Source organism: Crocodylus siamensis, chromosome 1, assembly GCF_052110815.1.
Source record: "Crocodylus siamensis isolate JL-2025a chromosome 1, ASM5211081v1, whole genome shotgun sequence".
NCBI classification, from domain to species: Eukaryota; Metazoa; Chordata; order Crocodylia; family Crocodylidae; genus Crocodylus; species Crocodylus siamensis.
The window spans coordinates 4,712,283-4,733,990 of record NC_143395.1 but is presented as its reverse complement, the minus strand read 5'-3'; the positions used below and the strand labels follow the sequence as shown (position 1 = coordinate 4,733,990).

The window sequence follows — 21,708 nt, the reverse complement described above, 5'->3', positions numbered from 1 at the left end:
TTCTTTTTCTCCCAGTAGAGGCTCATACTGTATTTCTAAAGCAGGGGGAAGCCACAGGTGCCAGGACAAAGTCCCTCAGCGGCTCTGCAGGTGCTATTAACTAGGTTTGGACCCTCATCTGACCTGACAGGCACTGCTGGCTTCCCCAGCTCAGTTCCAGAAGAGAAGAGGGATTGAGCAGTGGCTCAGCCAACTGCACCTGTGGTGTCCTGCAGCTATGGATTTAACAGAGCAGCTACAATGCTTTGTTCCCTCCTCCACACTGTAGCTTCAGCTGCTTGTGTTTTGCCTAGGAAACTACCATACTTACAGGTATTTTCAAGGAAAGCTATTTGTCCTCATTCTTCCTTTCAAAAACAAGATGTGTATCTTATTTGAGGGCATGTTGTATGTGAGAAAATAGGGCACACAAGGCAGACCAAAAAGAAGGAAAACACTGTCCTTGTTCTACAGATGAGCACTGTGGCACAGAGAGATGGAGGGTCAGATCCCAAAGCAGACACAGGTTTGGGAGTGCTAAGCATTTCTGTGCATAATACTTTGGCCCTCAGTTCTGGAAGTGACGTGCAAGCCAAAATTAGTCATCTAACCTCCGTATACTCTAAATCAAGAGGGTTTAGTGCCTAGTTTCAGGATTCACAACAGCCAGCATCCTACACAGAGGGACGTGCAAATCAGCCATTGGGAGACTCTGAAAACATAGATGTGTCTGAGATCCTGCTTTCCCCCCAAGATTTCAGCAAGTTTAGCATTGACAGCCTGAAACCCATATCTACACATAGGCCATGTGTAGACAAAACGAGGGGAATGTGTGCACGACACTTTAAAGCAGGCTAAATGCTTTTGCACCACTGTAATGGTGTTGGTGTTTGCACGTGTCGGCAGCGTATTGCACATTAATTCCAGCTGCTGTAGGAAATTTGGCGGCATAATGCACCTTAAATGACTTGGGGTGCAGCAAACTAAAACTCCTTGGAGGAGTTTTAGTTTGCTGCCCTACAGCTGTGGAGTGAAGCACCAGGCTCTGTGCAGCTCCATGTCTCTGCAGCCCTGCAGGCAGCCTGGCAGCAGCCTGGGAAGGCAGGCTCCGCCCAAGGAAAGCGGTGAGCCAACATAATCCCTCCATATGCAAACAACTGGCTTAAAGCATTAAGGCAGTGGTTTTCAACCTTTTTTTTTCATTTGTGGACCCCCCAAAAAATCTGAATGGAAGGACAGACCCCTTTGAATTGTAAATGTGTGTACTTCACGTCCTTTTGATTGATCATAGTCATCTTTTGTGGACCCCAGGTTGAAAATCACTTTTCTAAGACATAGCCAGTGATTATGTTTCCCAACTTTTACATAATATTCTAGATTAGTTTATCTGCTTAAACTGACTGAGAAAAATTTTTTGCAAAAATCCCATTGATCTAATAAAAGATATCGTCTCTACTCCGAGTCCTAATGGCCTTTTCCTCTAGACCAATACAGCTACAACCTGGATACCTAAACTGACTGAGGCTGATTTGATTTCAGAATAGGAAGTCAGAACAAGAACTAGCTCTCAGGGCTTCCTAACACTCACTTCTTTGTTCAGCCTCCACAAGCCACGTTGTCTTTGGAGAACAAGAAATTATTGTAGCGTTATTTTTTGACTCTTTAATGGAGAAAACTACAACCTTGAGATGTAACATCAGAAGCACTGTGCAACAGAAAAGGGAAGCAGCTTTTCCCTGTATGCCATGTGAGCTGTGCGCAGCTCTATGACCCTCAAGAGCCTAAATACATATAGAGGAAAGGATTTTTTGTGATATCTTTTATTGGACTAACAGTATGTTGAAGACAGTTGTTGGACAACCTTTCGCGCATCATGTATCCTTTCTCAGATTTAGGAAAGAGGCATCAAACAATTACAAATTATAATCGTAGTCAGGAATAACGGCCATAAATTGACTGAGATTAGATTCAGGCCAGACATCAGGAGGCACTACTTCACAGTCAGGGTGGCTAGGATCTGGAACCAACTTCCAAGGGAAGTGGTGCTCTCTCCTACCCTGGGGGTCTTCAAAAGGAGGTTAGATAATCACCTTGCCGGGGTCATTTGACCCCAGCTCTTTTTCCTGCCCATGGCAGGGGGTTGGACTTGACCTGCTCAGGTCCCTTCTGACCCTACTAACTATGAAACTACTACAAAAGATCAGACCTTGATTACACCAGACCCCCACTCCTTGCTTCAAGCAACCCCCAAATATGGCCCAACTCATCATCGGAAATAAACTTCCCTCTGATGAGTACGCTGTGAATGGGACACAACCATGCCTCCACACTAAATACAAAACCTGTCAATGCATCTCCAGCCCCACAACAATCAACACCCCTCAAAACACAACCATCAGAATCTATGGATCCTACACATTATGGATTTTTATAGGATGGTTTGGATAGGGACGATCCTGCCTCAGGTGGGTGGTTGGACTAGATGACCAATGGAGGTCCCCTCCGGCCCAACTTCTCTATGATTCAGTGTATATCACAGAACTTGATGTGTCTCCTCCAGTGTACCACGTGCCAACATGGAAACTGGGGGGGAGACTAGACAGGAGCTATGTACCAGAATGAATGATCACAGAAAAAAATAATATAAAGCAGAGAGACACACCAAGACCAGTAGAAACATATTTTTCACAGTGTAATCACTCCGCTTCAGATTTTACAATCCTCGTGCTCAACAAGCGTTTACAAGACACCTCCAAAAGACAGGCCTGGGACAAGAAATTAATAACCCTACTGGACAGTAAAAAAGCTGGACTTAATACAGAGAGTTGTTTTATGGCTCATTACAACCTAACAAATACTGCTACTAATTTCCCTGCACTTCACAGGTCATAACTATCCTATCCTTTCTTTAATGAGCCAGCTCTGCTACTAACTAGATTGCCTGTTCTACTGCACTTCTTTTGTCTTATAATGGCTCTGGGTGGCTCCACTTCTCTCCCAGTTCACAGCCTCGATCTGTCCCTCCAGACTTTTTGCATTTACATGGAGTTTTCTCTGTTATTTGAGCCTGAAAGCTTGTCCAACTCCTCTCCCACCTATAAAACTGGTCCAATAAAAGATATCACAACAAATCCTTGCCCTCATACATTTCCTAGACTATCATGGCTACAGCAACACTCGAACCCTTCCACTACTCCAAAGAAAGAGAGAGATGCTCAAAAAGTGCCAGTTATTTTGAATGTGGAATTTATAAAGGATTTTCTGTTTCTTCAAAATTTCAAATGAAAAATGATCCTTTATTTTTATTTTTTTGCTTTTCAAGAACGATTTTCAGCAAATACATTTCCCTTCAAAACCACTTCTATTTTAAAAAAATACTGAACATTTCTTGGTTTCCATTTGTTCTATTAAAATGCTTTGATAAAAAAAAAAAACCTCTATAAATGACCAGAGTCATTTCCCAAGGATGATGAGTGAAACTGCAAAAACTTGAAATCTATGAAATTAAGATGCTATGAAGCTCTAGCAAAGACACCCCAGGACACAGCCCTCCACTGAATAGGGCAGGGATTTATGGTGCTCTCAGTAATTCACACCACAACAATATGTGGTATTAGATACCTACACAGGGCCCAATTACCAACTTCTCCTTTGCAGTAGACGCATGTCTACAATGCAAAAAATAATAATAATAAAAAGGGGTGTTCTTGCTGGAATGCATCTCCCAATATTCAGTAAAATAGAAGAGAAGACAATGGATTTTTCTTCTTTTTTTCTCAGATTAGGAACCCAAATGCAATCCCAAACTTCCAATCCTTTGCTTTGCATACCTGGGCACTGCCTCAGACCACACTCTTAGGGCCAGCAATGGTCCTGCAGGCACTCTGCCTCACTTTTCCTCTTCCTTCCTGAAATGATCTATTCACAGGCAGAGTCTGAGAACAGTATCCTCCTTCTTTTGTGGTCTAGTGTAGTCTGCTTTCCAAATATTATCACATTCGCTCCCTGTGGCCTTCCTCCTACTGATGTGCAGATCATCTCAGGTACTTTCCCCTTCCTCCCCAGAGAAAGAGCCCACTCCAACTCTTTCTTCCATCAGCTCTCAAAAGGCCTCTTCTCCTGACACTGGAGCCCAATTTACCCAGCCCTCCTCAGATTAGGCAGTATTAGCAGGTAGGTTACTAGCCCAAACCGTCTCAGGTGTGTCCAAGAATTTAGGACACCTGCCCGGGCCAGCAAGGAGAGAAAGGAAAAAGGAGCCACTGCCCTACTTCATGTTTTACCAATAATCCACCTGCCCAAGATGCACAGAGCAAGGTCATTTACCTTGCAAAATTTCTCCCGGGCTAAAGGTTCGCCGCCTTTTCCATATCTTCCTACCCAGAGCCTTCCCTGCCTGAAGCTAGGTTCAGCCCCGGCCATTTCCCAGCAGACTCTAGCAACCATTGTTTTAAACCAACGGTATTAGATCCTCTTTACAAAAAATTACACACCCCAATGAAACCCCCACAGTATCAGATTTTCTAAAAAGTCACACCTAAGGGAGACAACTTATTTCCCCAGGGTCATGCAATCCCTTATGCCTCACTCACACCCCACCCAGTTTACACCAGTTCGTCCCAACCTAATTTTGCCCCCCTTAAAATTTGCCAAGCTTTGGACAGGAAATCATGAGGCAACGGTTAGAAATGACTTTCTTGAAAAGGAGCGGGGATTTCAGTTACCTGCTTGATCCTTGTTGGTGACTACAGTAAGCCACCACAGCAATCGTAGAAAAATCTCCCAGCGTTCAAAAGACCAGCGTGTCTTTTAGGCCTTTCTGCTAAAAGCGTCCCAGGACAGGGCAGCACTTAGCCAGGCATTTCAATCTCTCTCAAGTCAATGGGACTTAAGAGCACCATTCAGGTAAAACACATGAACAAGTGTTGTCCTGAACTGGGGGCTTGCTCTAAGGTTTCCGTCTTTAATTCCCACTGTAGCCAGCCTCTGTTGGAGCGATAAGGATCATTTCCCCTTGAAGGGAAGACAGCCTCCAGAAAACAGAGCAGGCAAAATCACAGCTACATACCTCATACGGCTGAAGGCACAGGTCTGAACATCGAGTCCTCAGCAGTTTCTCACCATATACCTTCTGGACCAAGGTATGCCTAGCTCATTTGATCTTTCTGAGTTTATTTCCCCACTGCTGCTCACTTTAATTCAGTCTATCCCCTGATATTTAGCACAACGTTGCTGTCTTGTGCTCGGGCTTACAGAGTTCTGGTTTTGCCTGCCACACAGCTTTGAAAGCCAAGGGACTCTTCTGCTCGGAAAGTGGGTGATCTTTTTCCACCCCCGTACACTCCTCCAGGCCAAATTTCCATGTGTGGGCAGCTCCTATTGAAGAACAGCCAGTTTTTTTCTGTCCCTTCTAGGCCACCGCCAGTGCAAGAAAGCTTTTCGTTTGCGCCTGGAGGTAAAATACAGGGTCCCTTTTTATTTATGACAGCTCATTAACCCTTAGGATCCCGAGGACAAGTATATCCAACTCTCCCCGGCACTCTGCACCGAAAGGCCTGTGATGCCCCATTACATATTATGTCGCAGCTCCCCACTAGGTGTGCAGATAACACTTATGGGGCTAAAGTGAGTGTGTAAGTGGCATTTAGGGCCACTTGGGTGAATTCCAGATCATACTCCCCTGCCCTTTATTATCTGCAGAAAAAATGTGATCACTCACTGTCTGATCTGCTTTCTTGATTACTCAGTGGCCTAATTGTTAAGCCACTTGCCCAGGGAATGGGAGATGCAGGTTCTAGTTCCCTATGTCCCAAATGAAGTTTAAATGTTTATTTCCTGCTGCTCAGCAACGTGTCATAACCAGGGATCCTGGCTTTCTCTGATTTAAAAAAAAAAAAAAAAAAAAGCAAGCCAAATCTTTGGATATAAAAAAATTACCCCAAATCCATGTTTTTCCATGATTTCTCATGATCTGAAAATTATGGTTTTTTTTAAATCAGAGAAAACCAGGATCCCTGGTCATAACTAGGTTGCAGACTAAGCAAGGCCAGTAGTACCTTCCACCCCTTCTATAGCAGCTGACCCACTAAGCAGCCAAGATATATGGGATGGGCAAGGGGCAAGGCAGAGGAAATACGGCTCAGTGAGATGGGCTCTGCTCATTGAGGACCCCCCTGCAGTAAGATGGACCTTGAAGGAAGGGGTCCTGGGTTCTGGATACAGAGCTCAATCAGCATAAGTTTCCCCACTCCTTTCTAGTCTACCCATTTTAACTAATGATTATTAAATGCAAGATGCAAAAGCACCATAGGCTGATAGGGGCCTACAACCTGGTGCCTTAACCAGTTATTGGGTTAAAAATCAGGAGGGCATTTCTCTTCCGTTGTTGCCATTTGTACAGAGTTACTTGGTTTCCCAAGGGGGTTAGTATCTAAAATCCTCATCAGTGCCCCAAAATGCCATTTATGTGGGCTTCTTATTTAATATTATATGTCTGTAGATATAATATTATCCATTAGTATTAGAAAAGCTAGAAAGAGATAAAAAACATCAGAATAAAAACAAAGCCAAACTGGTTTATCTTCCCAAAAGGAAATATTTTCACATTACCATGAAAGCCAAAACCATCAGGAATTTCCTAAAAATCAGCACATTTCTACATTCTGACTTTTATAAAACTACAATATGTGATAGAAAACCATACCACCCAAACTTGCCCAGCCAGCACTGTCCCTTAAGGACCATAATGTGGGCTAAATAGCAAGCAGATACACAGATTCATAGATTCATAGATTCATAGATGCTAGGGTCGGAAGGGACCTCAATAGATCATCGAGTCCGACCCCCTGCATAAGCAGGAAAGAGTGCTGGGCCTACATTACCCCAGCTAGATACACATCCAACCTTCTCTTGAATACCCCCAGGGTAGGGGAGAGCACCACCTCCCTTGGGAGCCCGTTCCAGAGCTTGGCCACTCGAACTGTGAAGAAGTTCCTCCTAATATCTAATCTAAATCTGCTCTCCTCCAGCTTGTGGCCATTATTTCTTGTAACCCCCGGGGGCGCCTTGGTGAATAAATACTCACCAATTCCGTTCTGTGCCCCCCTGACGAACTTATAGGCAGATGTCTTCTTCATTGTTGCTCTTCACCAGCTACAAAACATTCCTTCTGCAATGTCTTTGACAAATGCAAATTAAATCTCTTAAATTAATACTCACCTACATATTATGTTAGTCAGCTTCCATGGACAAAGAGATGAAAGAGATTTCTTAGCTCTTATGAGGCCTTTGCATATACGAATGAGTTAATAAGTACAGTACCTGAAATACAACATGCATAAATACACCAGGCAACCAAAAGTAACGTGTAGGAAAAGCGTCTTTGAACTGACATAGTGTTGCACCATTTCAAACATGGCAGCTAAGTACTGTACATGCTCATCAGTCGTTGCACGCAGCTGTTAACATTTTGCATTATTGCCAGTTAATCTACAACACTGCCACTGAACAAGATAGGGAATGTCTGTCTGCTGGAATAAGTATGCAGGGGAGAAGGATCATTTAAATGCTAAGATCACTTAGCTACATCTCCACCACATGATGAAAGGGAATTAAAAAAACATAGACTCTGTCATTTCCAAAGGAACTGGTGACAGAAGAATGAAACAACCTGGATAAATAAAGATAGGTCCTAATCTGGACCTCTGGTTGGCTGGAGCCTTGAGGAAAGTTTGAATTCAGACCATGCCAGGACAAGAAATGTAAAACCTGCCAACACATCTCCACCACCCCCACAATAACGACACCCCACAACAGAGCCATCATCGTTCCTGGATCTTACACCTGCACCTCCAGAAATGTCATATATCTCATCCAGCGCACGAAATGCCCTGATACGTAGGAGAAACCAAACAACAGCTACACACCAGAATGAACACGCACCAAAAATCAATCAAAGACAAAACTATCCAATCACCTGTGGGTGCACACTTGTCACAAGGCAACCACTTTCTCTCTCATCTCTCAGTACTAATCCTCAAAGGGGACTTACAAAACACCTTTCATAGACGAGCCTACAAACGTCGTGTCATAAATGTACTGGATACAAAAAAAGCATGGATTTAATATAGATGTAGCAGACTCGCCTTTCAGAGCTTGGGTTGAGTCCCAGGCTTGAGATCCTGCTGTTTTGATTAGTGGAGTCCATCCACCAATCAGGAGGCAGCAAGAGAAATAAAGTCACACCCTTTCCTGAGAGGAGGGGACGAAGAGCTCCCCTGGACCTGACTGAAGACTGTAAACTGTCAGGTCTGGAAGACTTTGGGGTGGAGCCCTGGAGTGTATAAAAGGAGCCGCGTGCCCAGCGTGAGGGACTCGAGAAGGGTGTAACCGAGAAAAGCTGGGGAGCTCGCCCCCAGCGGGCAACAGCCTGAAGGCTCCTGAAGCTGCCACTGGAGGAACAGCCTTGGGAGTGGTGCGAGACCACTCAGGCTGTTGACGGTGCACAGTGATGGTGCGCGGAGACCCAGCCCTAGGAGCGGTGTGAGACTGCTTGGGCCCATCATGGTGCATAGTTCAGTGCACAGAGCCCAGGCTTTGGGAGCTGTAAGTGGCAGCTCGAGCCTGCAACCCCAGAGGGCCAGCAGGCCTCGTGGTGCACAGGGCAATGCACGGACCCGAACCTTGGGAGCTGTGGAAGGGCAGCTCGGGCATCATTGTGGGTAACCCCGGCAGGCAGCCAGGGAGGTGCACATGCAGCACATGAGGGAGCGGAGCCAGGGAGCAGTGGAGGCTGTTTGGGTTAGTCACCCAGCGTAAGGATGGACAGCCAGAGCCTGAAGGGCCTGGCCTGTGCTAAAAGAGCCCTCAGTGCTGAGCCAGGGCATGGGGAAATAGTAGTGCTTCAGCATGAGGCCCAGCACCCAGGAGCCAGCAGCAGTGGTGCAGCAGCTGAGACGAGCTGGGCCCTTGGTGCCCAGAGCAGGGCACAGGGTGGAGAGGAGCCCAGTGGTGCAAAAGAGGCCTGGAGAGGTGCTCCAGCAGAGGAGACACCATTGAGCTGTGCCCTGACCACAACCACCTGAGGGAACGCAAGTCATTGGGCCCTTGGGTCCCACAGGGGAAAGACATTTGGGATAGGCAAACTCAGAGAAGGGGCTGGGTAAGCAGCCCCATGCCTAGTCAAGGCCCTAAGGGGAGGGGCCCCTGCTGCTTCCTGGACACTTCCCAAGGGACCCCATTGGAAGGAGGACTATCTCTTGCCATGGCTGAGGGACTATATTAAGGAATAGATGTTATTAAGATTGTTCTTGTTTGTGCCTTATATTTTGTATTTGAAGTGTTGTATTGTGATGTTGTATTGTGTTGATGCTGATGAAATTTTTTTATTGTGATGGGTAAATAGTGTTATTCAGGGATTGATCTTGGTTATTTGTTAATGTTCACTGTGTAAATATATGTATATGATATTTAGCTTTATGATTATGTATATTCTAACTCAATAAATTGTATATAGTTTGGGGCTTGGGCTAACTCTATAGAGGAAAGAGGGATCTGCTCAAAATTCTGGCATCCCTCTCACAGCACCCCCTCCTGCCTACCCATCCCATGCCTTGGGTGTACCCGGGTTACATAGGCATTGGGTTTATGACGCATTACAACCTGCCTAACATCAGATTCACCAGGTACCTGCCTGGAGCTTACCATTTGTATTCCTTCACAAATTTTCCCCGACCCTTTCCCAGATCCCCTCCTAATGTACCCATTGTCTTCTACCTATTTACATTTTCACAGATGTCTTGTCACACTTTTAGCTTCTTTTCTACCTCAGAGAACTCAGAACAACAATAGCAGTCTCCCAATGCCCAAAGAAAGGTGTTTGGACCCAAAAGCTTGCAAGGAATTTTTTTCAACTGTTTAGTTCGTCTAATAAAAGATATTCCAGCCTTGCCTTGCCTTGATCCAGGCTCAGAACTTTTTTATCTTCACAGATTTTGGAGAACCCTCTTCCCCTCTTGGCCCAAAAAACTGGAATTCAAATTAAAACTTTTCCCATTAGGAAAAACCATTGCTCAGCTTTTGTTTTTTGCTGTACGCTGTTGTTCTCCCTGATTTCCTGGTTGCAGTGAAAGCCAGAAGCAAAAGAAATGCTTTGATGAAAAATGCAAGAAAAATGCAAGATGGACAATAGTTTTTCCACGTCTAAAACTTTCATCTGTAGAAACCTACAAGGTCCAGCCATCTCCCCAGTGTGCTAAATTTAGGAGGAAGCACAGGCTCCACTGCAAGCAGTACTCAGACAAATGCCCATCCTGAAATCTCTTATATATTTGATGCAAATAGCATTAAGTCCTAGGTTTTACTATTCTTAATTTGGTATAAAAATAAAGAGTATCTGATTGATCCCCCATCTAGACAAGACAGCATTTGATAGGAACAAAGAAAAGCTATAAAGAACAAACTTCCTCCATGCTACCATCTTTTATGGATGATCCCTATGTACTGCATGAAGGGATGTTCTAAAACATCAAGGACCTGTTGGAGTCCTTATTGTTGTCCAATAACAAAACAATTGGAGCTGCAAAGGAAGTAACTTGACAAATCGACACATGTGCTTTAATGTGCACCAGCGTATTTCAATGTACATTAAAGCATCACTAAAATAATGTGCTCTTTAGCTAATGCACATTAAAATAGGCTAATGCACATTTTCCTAGTACTTCACAATGGAGGTAACAGATTACTAAAGCACGTTAATGCACATTTAGACGCACCCTCTAATTCTACTACTTAATTTCACATGCAGACTCCACCCCATTCTACTAGACACAGATCTATGCAGTGATCTATGCATTCATGAGCTCCAAGCTCAACTATTGCAATTCATTGTACCTAGGAATGTAGTTACAGATGCTGAAGGCATAGAGAGACATGATAATGAGAATGGCGGGGTGGGAGGTTGGAGAGATTTAGTATGACTTACTTTAAGCAGAGTAATGGTTTAATTTGCATACTCTTCTCCATAAATGAAAGCTAAACCACTGAAATTCCCCACCTGTTTCATTCAAGAGGAAATCATTGTGGTTTGGCTTCTGTTACTGCAGGATAAGAGCTGACAAATTAAGCAGTTATAATGGATCAGCTGACGTGCACTTAGGGACAGGTATGTCTCTGCAACGCTGTAATTAGTATAACCAATTGCCAGTCTGCATCCTCAAGAAGCTCCTACCAGTACAGAAAGGCTGGACACTGGAGACAGTCTGCTAATTAACTTCAGCTTTCACTCAGTGCTTAACTCTGGTTCTGCTCTCCATTGACTCAAGAGATCAACTTAATATCTGTCCTGATGTTACAAGACTTCAGAGAATAATGAAGATGTTGACTCAAAACGGCACATTTGGGAGTATAGGAGACCAAACTACCTTTGGATCTATGCCTAAACTGGTGACCTGCCATTGGAGGAGGTAAGGGTGATCAGGAACCTCACTGCATTTACTTTGCCTGGTGGTAGACAAATATGATACCTACATTTTAACCTCCATACCTGATTCATCAGGAGAAAATGGATGCAAAACATTGCTAAATCATCACTAATATGCTCCCTTTTGTATGTGTGTATGCCATTAGACAATGAGGAGACCTTACAACACCTTTCAACTCTCTTGTGCAATATGAATTTTCATTTCCACCTAAGAGAAATTTTACAGTCTTTGCACTCTCCTTAGGAAAGCACATGTGCCCGAAAGCTTGCAAATAAATAATTTTTTCTGCAAATATCTAGTTGGTCTAATAAAAGATATCACCTCTACCAAGAGTTCTGATTCCTTTTACCATTAGACAAAACATAGGAAAACAGAAAGTCAAGTCTTTCTTATGCAATAGACATACACACAGCAGACAAAATCACTAGTTGCACAATTAATGAGTAATAGCTTCTCAGTTATATCTTAGAAAGACATGTAAATCGCCAGTGGACATGTTAATGGGGCTTACATGTGCATAAGAGAGAACAAATCATTGCATGTTGATCTGATTTCTAATGCTGGGTTGTAAACCATTTCCATGGGAATACTTTATTCCCATCCACAACAGGACTATTTGTTTGCCTGTGAAATTAGACTGTTGAATATCTTGCAGCAGAAAAAGGATTGGCTGGCTCCTCTTACAGCACAGCCACTTGATTTGCACTGCTTGTGAATGCTGTACCTTTTTATCCCATCTTCTACTCTCTTAAAGGCTGAATGCTTGCTCCAAGTCCACAGCATGGGTCCAAATCAATTTTGCTGGAAAGGACAAAGGTGCAAGCATAGCCAAGGCCACCAAGCTAGATTTCTTGTAGGAAACTTGTCAGGAGAGTTTCTCAGGGAATAAAGTGCAAACAGAGCCAGAGACAGTGATAAATTTCCCTTCTGAACAATCAATAAAACTCCCTCAATCCTGCTCAGGTTCTTACTGTGGACGCAAGGGCCATAATTACATTGTCAAAAACTCAAATCACCCCAGCTGACTGAGACCCCCTTTAAAACTGACACGTGATTGGCAGGCAGTTTACGGGTGGCGCACTCTGATTGGCAGGGGAGTTGGCAAAAGCCAAAGGCAACAGTGAAATTTCCCAATCTTCTGCGACCACCGGAGCACAGGACTGCCACTCACAGGGAATTCTGGGAAACCCTTCGTCATATTAACATATCAAAGAGAGCAGCTGACAGCGCTTACTAAACAATGTGAACTCAAGCATAGCTGTGGAACATTTTCCAAACTTTCCAATCTGAAAAAGAAAAGAAATTAAATTGCACTCCATCCTGTCTTCGCCGAGACAGCTGAGAATTTAAAAGCTGCTTATTTAATGATTTTGATCTGTGATAACATACATACATACATACATACATACATACATATATATATATATATATATATATAAAAGAGATGGTTGACGTGCTCTCCAATTTATTCTATGCCACAGGCCAGACTGGAGCTAAATTGGAACCAGAACAACGTATTTCTGTTTGATGTAAGCAGTATGAAGCCAGCAAGAGAACACACTCCTTCCGGTCTTATTTTCTAGCGGGCTTCCACTCTTTTAGTGCTAAATTGTGGATTACATGGTTTCAATGAAGCTTAATTGTAGCCATGCACTGGGTCCATACATTACACAGAGCTCATAAATGAGTTTGTGGCAAGTCTGGATTTTGTGCATCAGTGACAAGAAATTGAAACTCAGAGTCATTTCCACTGATGGGCCACACCAACTTTACCTTCTCCTTGCTCTGCACAGCAAATGTGTTCTAGCCTCCTATCTATCCCCTCCTGTTGTCACCACAACTATAAAAATGTAAGAAACGATAAATCTAAATATAAATAATGCCAAACACATGCGCTTTTGCTACATTTGAACCACTCCCATTCAGTGGGACTACTTAAGACAAGCAGGTTTGCCTGGCAATTAGACAATAGCCAACCATGGAGGCAATCACTGTCACAGTTTTGTGATCGCAGTGCTGTGAAGCAATCAGAATTTAGCCCTTAAATTGCAAATTCTTTCTTGTTTTTGGCTTGAAAGCACCACTAAGAATTGTATCATTGTATAAATATTAAAGTACAGCAAATAAAAAGAGGAAGGCCAGAGCAGGAGGTGGGATTCTACCGTGGGCCTCTAAAAATGAATTTAATTGCTTGTTCTATAAGGGTCCTGCTGAGATCTTGGGGAAGTCATTTCTCCTTAGCTGGTATAGCATGTTGTGCTATCATGGGAGTTAGGCCAATAACCCCAGTACCAAAACCCAAGAAAAAAGGAGCCACTTGTTAAGTAGCATTACAGAATGCCCCTGGAAGACAGTCTTCACTCAGTCAGGCAAGGAGATTCATTTCCTCATTCCTATCAATAACTGATCTTAGACAGATTTTCAGACAAGAACAAGTTGAGGTCCCTGTCTGAAAAAGTCTACAGCCAATAGTCAACTCCAGATAGTTTTATACAGTCAAAATTAAGGCCTGAGAAAAAGCAGAGCCACTGGTACAGCTGTTTGGGCACTCTTGGTGCTCAGGTCAGGAAAAGGGCCAATGTGGTCCCTATTTTCAAGAAGGGGAGGAAGGAGGATCCAGGTAACTATAGACTGGTTAGTCTCACCTCTATCCTCAGGAAAACCTCTGAAAAAAATTAAGGATCACATTTGCGGAAGTCCAGTGGGGAAAGCAAAGCTAAAGGGCAACCAGCATGGAGGCAACCAGCATGGATTCATAGCAGGTAGATCCTGGCTGATTAACCTTGTTTCTTTTTATGATTAGGTCACAAAATGCTTAGATGCAGGAATTGAGGTGGATGTCATCTACTTGGATTTTAAGAAGGCCTTTCATACGGTATCTTATCTTATTTTTATAGATAAACTGAGCAGCTATGACATAGATGATTACACTGTCAGGTGGGTGGCAAATCGGCTTAGGGGTTGCACCCAGAGAGTGGTGGTGGATGTGTTGGCATCGACCTGGAAAGATGTGGGCAGTGGAGTCCCTGTTCAATATCTTCATCAGTGACTTGGATGAGGGTGTGGAAAGCACTCTGTCCAAATTCGCAGATGATACTAAATTATGGGATAAAGTTAACAAACCAGAAGGTAGGGAATGAATCCAAGCAGATCTGGACAGGTTGGAAAAATGGGCAGAACAGAATAAGATGCAGTTCACTAAGGACAAGTGCAAGGTGCTGCACCTAGGAAAAAGGAATCACTCGGCTAGCGGAGGACATTCTCAGCAGCAGCGGAAAGGATTTTGGGGTTACTGTTAACTCCAAAATGAACATGAGTTGTCAATGTGACAAAGTGATCAATAAAGCTAACTGCACTTTATCATGCTTTGGCAGGTGCATGACAAACAGGTCCAAGGAGGTGATACTTCGCTTTTATGCGTTATCAAAGGCTATCATGCCACTGGTTGCTCTAAGGTATTTCTCTGATAAGACTGTGCCCTGTACCCTATTCCAATCCTACTCCTTGTAACCGATAAAGTCCTCCTCTGTACCTAGCATGGGAAACTTATTGGGAGAGGGTCTACATAATGCCTTGGGGTCCCCTTCATCTGACTAATGGACCACCATTTGTGTTTCAGACTGAGGGAAGCACCCCAAGTTCTTGTAGTGGGTTGAGTACCCCTCAAGGACTACTAGGTCTGTGTTTCCCATGGAGCACAGGGCCAAAATCAGTCCAGACCCTGGGTGGTGGCAACGTTACCCCCAGGTTTGCAGGTGTAATCCAGGAAGAGGGTCAGCCAGACGTGAGGCACCCTCATGGAGACATTTGGAGCCTGGAAGGTGGTCGCATGCAGTGAGGCAGGTGGCTCAGTGCTGGAGCACCCCGTACTGTCCTACCACACGATCTATTATATTAGCCACTGACATGGACTAAGGCACTTAAATGTGATCCTTTTCCATGTTGCTTTCCAACATTGTTTAGAAACACAAACAAAGCTATTCCTTTTTTTAGACAAAGCAGCATTGTACATTCATCAACTCACCATGTATAGAGAGGGTCCCATTCCTTACTGCCAGAAATTTGGCCCCAAATGGAAAGAAGGTTGGGGTATGAAGGCTTCCATAGAGATGGATATGTGCTTTGCAACAGAAAGGTGCATTTGGAAATCCCACCTGGAGTTTTCCACCATCAGATACCAGAATGTAATGAGCATGGAGTCCTACAGGGCCAGGCCCACCGAACAGGAGCTTGCCACCTACAATACAACAGAAAGTCAATATGCAACAGTCATTCCTAAAGACATCTGATATTTCATATTCAAAGAAACTGCACACAATGAATCTAGATGGATGACATTGGTTAGAGTAGGGGATCAAAAGCTTCTTGAGCCTTAGCCAGTTCCCAGCACTACCACAGACTTTCACTGGGGACTCAAGCAAGATACACAGGCTGGGATTTGCAAAAGCAAATAATTACTTGGGGCTCTCCCTACATTTTAACCACAGTGGGGTGCCCAACTCTTACCCCTTTGACAAGCCCAACCTCAACCTCTCAGTGTCTCTTCTCTCTAAGTGTAAGATACGGGTGGTATTGCTTCCTGGGTATTAATTGCCTCTTTAGACTGTAAATTCATTGGGACAGAAAAAAGGAGCTTTGGAAGACAGGAGGCATGTCTACACATGCAATTGATGTGGCTGAATAAACTTCATGCGGAGCTAATTAGTCAACTCCACAGTAAGCGTCTCAATGTAGACATACCCAGGAGTTAGCAAACTGAACAACATCAGAGGTCAACGGAACCCAGTACTTCCACTTTGATGGCAGCTGGCACCGGATGCATTAGCTGTTATAAAAGGACCTTTGTTGTTACCAGAATAATCATCTAATCCATTTTTGAACCTTGCTAAATCCTTGGCCTCCGTGACATCCTGCGGTAATTGGTTCCACCAATCAATTATACATTGTTGGACAAGCCATTTCTCCATTTTGAATTCGCTGCCTTTCTGTTGAATGTCCATTTTGGTGTTGTGTTATATGAACAGATGAGCTGCTGCAACATTTACCTTCTCTGTAGCACTTGATTGTTTATTCTCCCTCTTAAGTCATCTCTCCTTTCAGGGAAACAGCCCTACTCTTTTCTGTCCCCCTTCATATGCCCCAAAGCATTCTCTATTTTTAAGGGGTATCAATCAAGGCTCAAGTCAATCCATAACTATTGGAAATTAGGAGGAGACCTCTGTAAGGTCTGGAGCACTCCACATTTACCTACTACTGAATTTCTCGTTCCTTACTTTCCTGCAGTTTAAAATAGCACATCCTGCCATTTCGGTACAGAGGTATATCTATACGTTTAAAACAACGGGGTAGAAATCACAGCAGACAAAGTGTGCCCTGTACAGCCTGAGACTTTTGGCAGGAGATCAGGGGGCTACTAAGGGTTGGACACTATAGTCTACTTAAAATTAAAGCGAAAAGACAAACCATTTAAATTAATTACTAGAATATGAGACTAGCCTTTAACCTTTGCTTCTGTTCAGCAAGCTCGGCTCAGTGATCTACTGCCAGTATTTTACCAAGGGCTACCCACAAATTTTTCTCCTCTTAGACTATGTTAAAATTCCACATACTTGGAGCAGGTGTATTTACACAGAGTGGGTCTAACAGACTGCCAAAGCTAGTTCTTTATTCTCCCATTTATGGCCACTTGAAGTCAGTGGGACTTCTCAGCATGCAGAAGGGCTTTGCAACCAGGCTAGTTACCCAAAGCGTTTTCCTATACTGGTCACAAATATATTCCAGTTAAGCTCACTTAGCTGGAAACAGTCTTTCTTTGTTCTCACAAACCATACTGAATACATATTGATGGCACAGCATAGAGTCAAACTTCTCTTGTTCAAAACTGAGACGTCTTCTCTACACGCATTTAAATCAGACTGAAATTAGGTATATTCCAAATGCAAAACATTTGATATGCAGAAACAGATAAGATTCAGAGGGATGTGGACAACCTTGAGAGGGTTCAGAGGAAGGCTACTCGTATGACTGAGGGCCTATGAAGACAGACTGAGGGACCTGAATCTCTTCAGCCTCCACAAAAGATGGCTGAGAAGTGATCTTGTGACTGCCTACAAACTCACTGGGGGGAGGGGGTCAGCAGAGAATAGGAGACACTCTGTTTACCAGGCCGCCCCTCGGGATTACCAGAAATAAGGGCCACAAACCGAAGGAGAATAGATTTAGGTTGGACATATGGAAGACATCCTTTATGGTAAGGGTTGCCAAAATATGGAATGGGCTTCCAAGGGAGGTGGTGCTTTCCCCTACCTTGGAGGTGTTCAACAGGAGGTTAGACAGGCACCTGGCTGGGGTTACTTGACCCCGGCGCTCTTTCCTGCCTGGAAATTTATGAAATCTATTCACAGTAGAGTTTAAAGACAGGAGGCAAAACTGAATCACCTCACATTGGACTTGGCATTTGTAAGAGTTATTGAATTGGGGGGGGGGGGCGGGATTGGGAGTCCCATGTATTCAGCCAAATCATTTAAGTTTAAAACATGCCTTAAAGTAAGGTACACAGTCCTCAAAGATGTCTCAGCCCCTTTCCTTATAGTTGGCTCCAAAGTGTTATCAGCCTCATGGTTAAAAGTGGGTATCATCTGATTTGAATCTGTCTGGCATCAGTTATTGGTTTGTGGTTCATGCTTTCCCAGTGAGGTGGAAGAGCCCTCTAGAACCCAGTGCATTGTCCTTGTGAAGGTACCTGCATCTGCTAATCAATTAGATTTCCCCCCCTCCTTTTAATTAGCTAAACAGATTGAGCCCTTGAAATTTTTCACTATTGGGCTTTCCCCCCAGCCTTCCTGGTTCTTTTCTGCACCTTTTTCAGTCTTCAAATTCCTTTTTAAAATACTGAACTGGGCACATCAATTCCACGCCTCACACAAAAGATGAGTTCTATATACTTATGCACTTCTCTCCTACTTAGACATGCAAGGATTAAGAGAATCACAGAGAAGTTGGGCTGGAAGAGACCTCCATAGGCCATCTAGTCCAACCTCCTCCCTGAGGCAGGATCATCTGTATCCAAACCATCCTACACAGTCCACAATCTAAACTCTACATCAGACTGAATTAGTTCGTTCTGTCACGTGATCGTATGGGGAGCTCAGGCTAAGTTGCTTGTAGACAACGACCCTTCACTCTGTTTCAGTGTAATATATCCACACCATCAATATGACCTGCATTCCTTGTTTCAAGGGGCATACCTTTACGTGGCTATACAGGAGACCCTCACCATTCACAGGGATATGTTTCAGAGATCCTCACGAATGGGGAAATCCATGAATACTGTACTGCATCATAGATTTCATAGATTTCATAGACATTAGGGCTGGAAGGGACCTCGGGAGAGCATCGAGTCCAGCCCCCTGCCCAAAGGGCAGGAAGTCAGCTGGGGTCATAGGATCCCAGCAAGATAAGCATCCAATTTACTCTTGAAGGTGTTCAATGTAGGTGCTTGAACCACCTCCGCTGGCAGACTGTTCCAGACCTTGGGGGCTCGGACAGTAAAGAAATTCTTCCTTATGTCCAGCCTGAAACGGTCTTGCTGGAGTTTGTGACCGTTCGACCTTGTCATCCCTTGGGGCGCTCTGGTGAACAGACGTTCCCCCAGATCCTGGTGGTCACCCTGATAAACTTATAGGTGGCCATCAGATCACCCCTGAGCCTGCGCTTTTCCAGGCTAAAGAGTCCCATGGCTCTCAGCCTGTCATCGTAAGACCTGTTTTCCTGACCTCTGATCATGCGCGTTGCTCTCCTCTGGACTCTCTCAAGCTTCTCCACATCCTTTTTGAATTGTGGAGCCCAAAACTGGACACAGTACTCCAGCTGCGGCCTCACCAAGGCCGAGTACATCATCTGCACTGAAAATTTATTTGGACTTGTAACCCTTTTCCTCGAAGATTTTAAGAAGCTCAGGGGAAGAATCCTATGCTGCTTCATGGTCTGCTGATGCCAACTCCCCCATCAACTTTACATTATCTAAGCTGTGCCTCCTATTAAATTTCTTGAGCCACCCCTTACTTGCAAAGCACAGTAACAAAGTGTCATCATGCTGTGCGGGGAGAGACTGTGGGTTGGTGCGGCACACCGCAAATATTCAAAACCCAAATCGCAAATCCACAAATAGTGAGGGTTTCCTGTATTAAAATGTGTTTTGGTTTAATGTGCCCAGCTGACAAAGCAATTCAAATCACACTATAGAGGTACCTTGTCCTCAGTGTTATTGAGCATCTACCAAACTGATTTTCTCTTTCATTTAACATCGTTGATAAACATGGTAAATGACATCCAACTTAGTCCTACTCTTTGCTGACTCATTAGAAATCGCTGTGCCTCCTTTTAAATTTCTTGAGCCACCCCTTACTTGCAAAGCACAGTAACAAAGTGTCATCATGCTGTGCGGGGAGAGACTGTGGGTTGGTGTGATGATGGCTTCTTGTTGAAGTATGTCATCTACCCAGTTCATACAACCCTGTCATGTGTGATTTGTTGATACGATGTAGTGCTATTTGGTTTTTTTCCAAAATGCCATTTAGTACAGAGTTATTCACCTTACAAAAGTCTAAAAGGAAGGATATTTTGTGCCCAAAAGCTTGTCTAACATCTCTCCCAACTATGCAACTGACCCAATAACAGATATCACCAAAAAACTCCTGCTCTTCCATATTTCCTGGCCCATCGCTGCTACACAAAAACTACAGCCCTACTAATTGAATCCTGTGCAGTTATCCTTGTAAAACAAACTAGCAATCAGCTCAAAGAATGAAATCAGATGTGTACGATAAGTTATATATTCCATAAAACTACACTGACTGTTTTTAATGATATTCATATGTTCTTATTGTTTATTAATTAAATATTGTATTGGATTTTCAATTATTTTCTTGAAGATTGGTTCAGGTTCATTGGTCATTACTTATAGAGTTCATTCCCCTACTCCTTTCTAAATATTGACACAAAGGGCATGTCTACACATGCATTTAAGCACAACTAAATTTAATTAACTGATTTTTCTCAGGTGTTTACACGTGCAAGGTCTTGGAACTAAAGTTAGTGCACTTGGCTCTAAGCCCTGCCATGTGCCCCTAGTGACAGGGCAGACCCGGCAGTAAAGTTAGTGCCAGGTTGCATTAGTGTACTTTAACTAACTGTGACTACATTTGATATTTGCAGTAATCAAAGTTAGGCATAATTAGTCTCATTTTGTCATTTTTAATGTGCATCAAGGGCACACGTGTAGACGTGTGCCCATGATGCACATTAAATTAGGCTAATGTGCATTGACACATGTCAGACAGTAACATTTTCTAGCCTTCAGAAATCTCCTTGAAATTTCAAGATGGTTAAAAATTAGTATCAGCCCACCAGACATCTACTCAGCCAACTCTTCAAGGAATTTTGCGTGAAAATAATCCAGATCAGCTAATTTAAAGACACACATCCCTTCATCTACACCTAACTGAAATTTAGCATCCTGATGTCTGTAGCTTCCTTCCTTTATCATTTTTTTCACACTTCATGACTTCAAATGTGTGTTGATTGCAGAGAAGTGAACCCAGGTCTCCCCAACCTAGGAAAGTGTCCTCTACTTTGGGCTAAAGAGCTACACGCCCTACTGTTTGCTCTCCTCTTGCACTCTTGACTGCCCGATAACCCAGCTATAATAAGACAGCAAGAGGAAGGCCTCACCCAGACTAGTCCATGCCTGGCAGTATGTGAGCTTTTATATACGGTTAGGGTGAAGAGGGTCTGTAACTTAGGCCTTAAGCTTCACAGGTGAGTGGTAGAATGACAAGGCTATCGAGCAAAAGGTGAACACCATAACTGTGATCTCCGCCAGCATGTTTTACAATGTCCTGCATGCATGCTGTCAACATCAGACAATCACTAGCCATGCTCTGGGACTACCTAAGAAATCAGGAACTTAAACAGACTTTACACACTTACAGTACTGATCTGGATTATAACAAAGCTTAGGTAGGAAATGGCCAAATTCACCATTAGTTATTTAGGGAGCACTGAATCTTCGTCTCCTTAGGCATGCCCAGTCTGTCTTTTTGTTTATCCTGTATTCCTACTACTACATAAGTGGTCAAGAAGAGTATGAGAATTGCTCCTAGACAGAAAGGGTGACGCCTAGTTCTTGCATTTCCCAGCACCTAAGCACACTAATAAATGGTAGCAATCTACCACGCACAGCAGCACA

General features: G+C 43.7%; 1 protein-coding gene across 1 annotated transcript in view; it reads right to left on the bottom strand.

Moving 5' to 3' along the window:
• The window catches only part of PKHD1 (PKHD1 ciliary IPT domain containing fibrocystin/polyductin), a 407,856-nt gene that overhangs the window by 246,865 nt on the left and 139,283 nt on the right, over window positions 1-21,708 (bottom strand). The window contains exon 37 of the mRNA XM_090030582.1: window positions 15,484-15,696. Within this exon, the coding sequence (XP_089886708.1) occupies window positions 15,484-15,696 (213 nt within the window). The remainder of the gene's footprint in view (window positions 1-15,483; window positions 15,697-21,708) is intronic.